Below are 7,586 nucleotides of genomic sequence, written 5' to 3' on the forward strand. Positions count from 1 at the left end.
CATGATGATTGTAGCGTATGCCCACAATGGGTATCTGGGCCGAGCTCGCGAGCTCTTCGACCAGATGCCCGAGCCCAACGTGGTAGTTTGCAACACTGTGCTGGGATTTCTCTCGGATCTCCGTGAAGCGCAAAGGTTCTTCGCTGGAATGCGCGAGCGCGACACTGTGTCTTGGAATTCGATGGTCCAGGCAGCGATCAGGAGCGGGGATTTGGAACAAGCACGGAGATTCTTCGATGCTATGCCCGAGAGAGATAGTGTGTCTTGGAGCACGATCATCACTGGCTACACGCAGAAGAATCACTTGGAGGAGGCTAGAAGGATCTTTGATTCGCTGCCGGAGCCAGTGATGGAAGCCTGGACATCTATGATCGCAGCATATGCCCAGAGAGGCGATTTGATCCAGGCGAGGAAGCTCTTCGATCGAATGGAGAGGCGAGACATAGTGTGCTGGAATGCTATGGTGGCAGCTTACGCACAGCGCGGGGGAGAGATCTCTGAGGCGAAGAAACTCTTTGATCGAATGCCAGAACACAATGTTCTATCGTGGACGGCTATGGTGGATGGATACGCCGCCGCTGGCAGGGTGGATCGCGCCAAGGATCTCTTCGATCGCATGCCCGAGAGAAATGTGGTGTCGTGGAACTCGTTGATCCAGGGGTTTGCCGAGCATGGAGATCTGGAGCAAGCCACGCTGCTGTTCCATCGAATGCCACACAGGGATGTGATCTCCTGGAACGCGATGATTTCGTGCTACGCCAGCTCCGGGAGGATCGAGCTCGCCCACGAGCTCTTCGATCGCATGCCCCAGCGAGACATCGTGTCCTGGACCGCGATCGCTGCCGGCTACGTCCAGTGTGGGCAGATGGATCGAGCGCTCGCGATCTTCGAGCGAATGCCGTGGAGAAATCTCGTGGTATGGAACGCGATCCTTGCCGGTTGTGTGGAGCAGGGATATCTCTGCGAGGGGAGCACGATCTTCCACCAGATGCCCGAGCGAGACAAGCTCTCGTGGACGTCGATGATCGAGATCTTCGGGCAGAGTGGTCGCGTTGATCAAGCTCGCGAGTTCTTCGACCAGATGGAAGAACACGACGTTGTCTCCTGGACGGCAATGGTGACGGCCTATGCCCAAAATGGGCATACCCGCGAAGCTCTGGAGCTCTTCCGAGAGATGGAGAGGGAAGGACTGGAGCCAAACGACGTGACTTTCCTCGCATTCTTCAAGGCCTGTGCTCACGGTGGACTGATCGACGAGGCCATGAACTATTTTGCGTGCCTGGAGCAGGAGCGAGGGATTTGTCCCCGGCCAGAGCACTTCCTCTACGTGATTGATGCTCTGGGACGAGCTGGGAGGCTCCGGGAGGCCGAGGAGCTCGCCAAGGTGATGCCATTTGCGCCGGATGTTGGGGAATGGACTGCGCTGCTGGGTGCTGGAAAGATGCATGGAAGCATTGATTTTGCTGCTCGGGCTATGGAGCGAGTGATGGAGCTCGACTCGGCAAAAGCTTCGAGCTATGTGCTGCTGTCCAACTGTCTAGTGCCTACCCGCCATTGAATGGTTTACTCTCGCTCCACGGTCATTGAGAGCGGCCCAGCGCTGGAGATTGCGAGATGGAGCGTCCGCCAAGGAGCTCCGCGTACAGATCAATCTCGTCGTCCAGGGATCTTTGGTGCGAGGAGCCCAATGTTTTCTCCTGCCATGCCCTGTGGACACCGTGGTGATCTGGTTCACTGTGGTAAGCACCCAAGCTTATTGTGAGGTGTGCACGACATTGTGACATTGTTCAAATGCTGGATGTGAAAGACGCATCCACATATGAAAGAAGCTTGTAAGCGCTAATGTTCATTCAAAATAAGTATAGAGGAAAGAGAAAAGTATTTTCATTTCAATCTTTTAATGAACATGCACTAGCAAGCCCCCAGATTAGCAATCATCAATGCTTGGTTTCAAGTTTTATTCAAATATTTATAGAATATTATAGCCTATCTAATACTAATGTTATTCATGTCTTTTCCTAAAATAATCTCAGGTTTTATAATTAGATTATTGACATTATAATTCAAAGAACAAATCAATCACTATTTGAAAGCATCCAACATTGTGCTCAGAGTTACAAGATTGCATCGAAGGTGAACTTCACATTAATAACCTGCTTAGACTGGGCATATTTGGGCATAATTATGTTCCACAAGAAAGCATTGTGCTCAAGCATTTGTTTCAAATATGGCATTTATATACAATTGTGACAGTATAGATATCGTGAGTGAAATTTTGATAACTGTGGGATTAGATTCAATTCAGATCACTTGCTCATGTTGGATTAAATTCAATTTGGACCACTTTGATCCTGTATAAAAGTTTTGGGCTTATTTTGTATAATAATTAAAAATTGATAAGTAATAAAATTTGTTTCTTACTTAATAATAAAAGGTATATTCAAAATGTGACAGCTGATCAAAGCTCGGCTACTTCTAATGCCAGCATTCAAATGATCAATCCCTTGTGGTCTAGCTCTCCCTGGTCAAGCCATGGCCACTTGGTCTTGAGCTCGTCATAGTGGTCACCATGTCCACGATCTTTGCAATGTCCAGTGCTTTCTCCTGCTCCTCGCTCAACAGCTTCTGGTCGTGGAGGCCGCATAGAATCGACATCGTGTGCTTGCTCCTTTCGGCATCGTAATGATCCAACCCAAAGGAGAGAGCGTTCATGAGAACTGCTATAACATCGTCGCTGCTGCCGCTTCCATCGAGCAGCGTTTCAAGATACTGGCGATTCTTCCGGCAGAGAAGATCCAGCACCACTGCCGATTTGCTTCCTCGCAGATCAGCTTCGCAGGCACGGACGAGCTGGAACAAACCATAGATGACGCTCTTGTAGCCAGGGAGAAGATCACCATTGCTGGGATCATAGGCTACCAATGCCGCGAGAGCGTCTAGAGCTAGGTCCTGGAGGTCCTGGGAGGAACAAAAGAGAGCATTCGCCAGGTACCTTGTCAAGTCCTGATTCTTTCTTAGTAGCGTCCTCAAATTTTTTGCGATCTTCTGCCTGGAGCTCTGGATCTCTGCCTCGACATCGACCCTGACTGGATCATCTCCATCGCCATTGAAACTATAGCGGAGAGAATCCTTCCACTTCTTGTGCGTATCCTCTTGAGCAAAATCAAAGTCCGGGATCACACTCGGCACGGGATTGGCAATCTCTCTAAATGCCGCAAGCTTTCCTAGCAACAACAGCACTGACTTGTTGGTATCCGGCTCTAGCGCTTTCACCAGAAGCGAGATGCCTGTGTCGCTGGCCTGGACGACGTGTGCCACAGCGAAGAACGCGTTCTCGTCCTTGCAGATCTCGGCCACTAGAGAAATCACCGCTCGCCTATACATGAGATCGTACTTGTGGCCCATGCACTCGAACAGCCGCTCCACAACTTCACGCTTAGATCCCAAGAGGAGCTTCCCACTTCGCTTTATCTGATCTTCTTCTTCCCAGTGGGACACCGCATCCAGCATCAGCAAGCTCTTCCTCAGTTCCCGGTTGCCTCTCGATTCCAAGAACTCGTTCGCGACGTAGTCGACCAAGTTCATCCTTAGCCCCTTGATGGCTCCATCTCTCAGCGTCGTCTCGTACACGGCAACGAAGAATTTGGACTTCGTTTCCAGAAGAAATCTCGGTCGGTCCCTGTTCTTCTTTCGCAGCTTGTACCTCACTGATATGATCTGCCAGCAGCTTCGGTTGCACAGGAACAAGCTCGATTCGGCGATAACGATCGAGAAGAAGCAGATCATTGCCACGAACTCGTTCGACTTTGGATACTTGTAGTGCGGTGGTCGTAGCCAGTGGATCGAGGCTCCCAGGTTGAGGAGAGCCAGAAAGATCTCAGCGTTGTACAGGGCCGTGTTGTAGATGATGACGAACGAGCGCTCGGAACCAACACTGTACCCGAATGCGAGAAGGCTGAGCACCAGCAGGAGGAGCACGAAGATGGTGAGGCCGACGTCCAAGAGGATTACTAGGACGATGGTGGTGAGCACGAAGAGAACGATGAAGAGTTGCTGGATGAGGGAGATCACCTTTGGTTTCTTGAAGCCTTTGGTCAGGTTGAGGAAGCGGAAGCTCCGGATACCATAGCTGACCAGCAGGACTGTGATGAAGTAGAAGTCGTATCTTTCCATATCGGTCACGAATCCCCCCAGGAGAACCACAGTCGCCCACAGGAATGTCAACTTTCCCAAGTTCGTGGTGAACTGCTCCAGAGTTGCGAGCAACACAGCACCCATAGATCAATCCCGCCGTTCTAGTTTTGCTCGAGCGATTTTCCTGCCTGTGTTCTTCACTCGAGTGTGTTTTGATCGGATTCTTCAGCGCTAGACCAAAGCTTGGTCGTTCTTTGCGGCGAACGTGCACTGAGCTATAGTTTCCAAGAACCATCATCACGCTGGAAAATCTCATCAGTAGTAATGACACTGGATATGAACGGTAAAAAGTTTATCACTTGATAGTCGTCCAATTGCCGTATACAATTCGCGTCGAAAGAGCTCTCCTGGCTCTCAAAACAATCACCCAAGAATCTGTTCACCGAGCAGCAGTATTCACAACTTGATCTTGCTCTGTCTCTTCCGGTGGTGGCTTCACATAGCGGCCAAAGACTTCTGCTTGTAGCGACTACGCATTCTAGCGTGCCTCTCCTTGTCTGCGCTTCCTTTCCAACTTTATGCTGTATCTCTCTTGCCTCTCTCCCTCTCTAAAATTCAGTCTCCATAAATCCTTCATGAAGGAGCTCTTAAGGAGAATTCTCAACATCTCTTTAATGAAATAAATACTTAGTGAAACTTTTTAATAAATCTCACAAGCACATACTGCTTTTAGGCTATTCACTTTTAAAGTGACTCCACCATAAAATTTGAAGCCAATTGCTATGCTCCAAAGCATGTTAAACATGCCTTACGAGTACCCAAGCACCCGAATGTTGGCTAGTGCTAAATCAATGTTTTCACTTAAACATGTAGCCAAGGCACAAGGTATGAACCTTCTTTAGTTATAAACTAAAGTGTATTATTTCATCTCCCATACTAGACAAATACATTGGCTCCCTTTTAAGAATTTCTTAGCCCTTTGTGTGGTCCTAATTAAATTGCAAAATGGACATGCATTCTTGAGGAGATATGTATGATCCTAGTGTAACAACAAATATAGAGCTATGCACCAATGCTCTTAGATTTTTTTAATTCATAATTAAAGTGGTTGTTATTGAATTGAAAATTTTTCTAAAGAAAGCTAGAAAATAAAATTTACTTAGTGATATTTAGTAATGACTATGTAATATTTTTCTATCTATAATTATATACATTATGAGTGTTCTATTTTATAAAAATTTAAATATATAGTGGTAGTTATATATACTCTACAAATAATAATCAACTGTGTTAATTTCTATATTATATAACTATAGTGTGAATTTAAAAATTGGTGATCATTGCAAAATTATATTACTAAAATGTGAAGGCTAATGAATCATCATTTCTTTTTGTTTGTTCATTGTTTTGTTGTTCTAATTAAGCATTATTTTGTCATTTTTTTTATAGAAATATATTCTCTCTAACTTTAATATATGTTTGAAAATTTTAAATAACCATATAAGTAAGTAGCTCAAAACTATTTTGAAGAATCAACTTCAATAGATAAGATTAGTTACTTATGTGATATTTTAAATTTTTTAATATTTTAATGTTTTATATATAATTTATTATACTTTTTTATATTTTATATTTGTTATTAAATATAAAAATTTGATGGCAGGAATAGATCTCTAACAAGGCCTTCAAGTTATGTTAACAGTAATAGATTCACATAAAACAATTTTTATATATATATAAGTGCATAGAATATGGAAATGGAATACAAAAATGTGAATATCAATTAACCTAAAAACCCTAGCTTATTTGCAAAAGCAAGTGGTTCAGATTGAAACTAATTTAATGTTTATCAAAATTTTGCAATGCTAATATCAGTATATATCATCATAGCCATACACTAGCGAACAAGATTTGGACGAACCTTAGGAGGAGGCATCGGTAGATCTGTAAGTGGTGTTAGTTGTTCTTGATCCCTTTGTATAAAGCATTTTAGCTGTTGTACATGCACAATTTATAGAGGATCAACATATTAAACATCATGCCAAACCTTATAAATTTGTAATCCAACTTGCCGCAACATCTGATATAATCCTTTCCACAACACTTAATATGGTCCCTTCCACTAAGCAATGAGCCCTTTAGACAAATTATGTATTATAAGATTAGGAAAATAGACTAACACCAAGTCATCCACTTTGTACTTTACAAGTGGATAATGATAGGAGTTGTAGTGTTGTGTGAGACACAAAATCCCTAGGCCCCAAAGTGGAGCCAAAAGGGTGCCACGTGGTAGTGGCCAAAGCGAAAGCCAAACAAGCGTAACATGTTTGGACTAAAAGCTCTTACTTGAAAAGGTCGAGAGTGAGAGTGGAACTCCCAACGAAGTGCTCAAGAAACAAGCACAAAGTGAAAGATAAGTGAGTCTCTAGAAAAGGGACACAAGAGGACTGACACATGAAACATTGAAGTGTCCAAGATGGACCCGAGATGGAGTCCGAGATGGAGTTCGAGATGGAGTCTAAGATGGACCCGAGATGGAGTTTGAGATGGACCCGAGATGGACCCAAGATGGAGTTCGAGATGGAGTTCGAGATGGAGTCCAAGATAGACCCGATATGGAGTCCGAGATGGACCCGAGATGGAGTCTGAGATGGACCCGAGATGGAGTCCGAGATGGAGCCGAGATGGAGTCTGAAGTCGAGACCGAGACCGGGACCGAGATCGGGACTGAGACCAGGACCGAGACCGAGACCGAAACCGGGACTGAGACCGAGACCGAGGCCGAGGCCGAGGCCGAGATTGAGCCCGAGCCCGAGTTCGAGTTCAAGTCCAAGTCCGAGTCCGAGTTCAAGTCCAAGTTCAAGTCTGAGAGGGTGAAAGCCCAAAGCATTCGTCTCCCAGACCCTGGGGGGTTTAGTAAGCTCCAAAAGTATAGTGAGGGGGAGGACTGCAGTGGAGCCAGTTTGGCCAGGAAAGGCCAGTTTGGCCTAGGAAGGCTATACCCAGTGTTGGGTGATGAGCTGCCCATTGGGAAGTCCAAGACTAGAGTGAATACGGACCGACAAGCGGGGTAGCTTGGTGAAGTATTCAAAAGCCGGCTCTAGTTCCCCCGGGAGATTGACTGGCCGATGCTCCCAGTCCAAGTGTGGGTGGCACTACCTACTTGGATACCTGGCGTGGCTCAACAGAACCTCGCTCTAAGCCCATGGTTAGAGCACCTAAAGGCGAAAGGCAGGGAGAGTACCCATGAGGCTTGCTTAAGGCCACGATGTTCCGAAATGTTGTCCCAAAGTCCCAAACAGTGAAAAGAAAGAGGAGCAATCCTTTAGTGCAGTGACCAAGGATACAGTCACATGGTGAGGAAGTCCCAAAGGATAGTGGGATGTAGAGGTCAGGCCTGCGGGCCTTGATCTAATGGCAGTGTTGGCGAACACGGCTATGGACAAAAAGGG

General features: G+C 46.0%; 1 protein-coding gene across 1 annotated transcript in view; it reads left to right on the forward strand.

Moving 5' to 3' along the window:
* The window catches only part of LOC112342951 (pentatricopeptide repeat-containing protein At4g02750-like), a 1,985-nt gene extending 378 nt beyond the window's left edge, over window positions 1–1,607 (forward strand). The window contains exon 1 of the mRNA XM_024665631.1: window positions 1–1,607. This exon is cut by the window's left edge and continues 378 nt beyond it. Coding sequence (XP_024521399.1) covers window positions 1–1,558 — 1,558 coding nt within the window. The 3' untranslated portion in view covers window positions 1,559–1,607.
* The last annotated feature ends 5,979 nt before the right edge of the window (window positions 1,608–7,586 follow it).

This window comes from Selaginella moellendorffii, unplaced genomic scaffold, assembly GCF_000143415.4.
Source record: "Selaginella moellendorffii unplaced genomic scaffold, v1.0 SELMOscaffold_125, whole genome shotgun sequence".
NCBI lineage: Eukaryota > Viridiplantae > Streptophyta > Lycopodiopsida > Selaginellales > Selaginellaceae > Selaginella > Selaginella moellendorffii.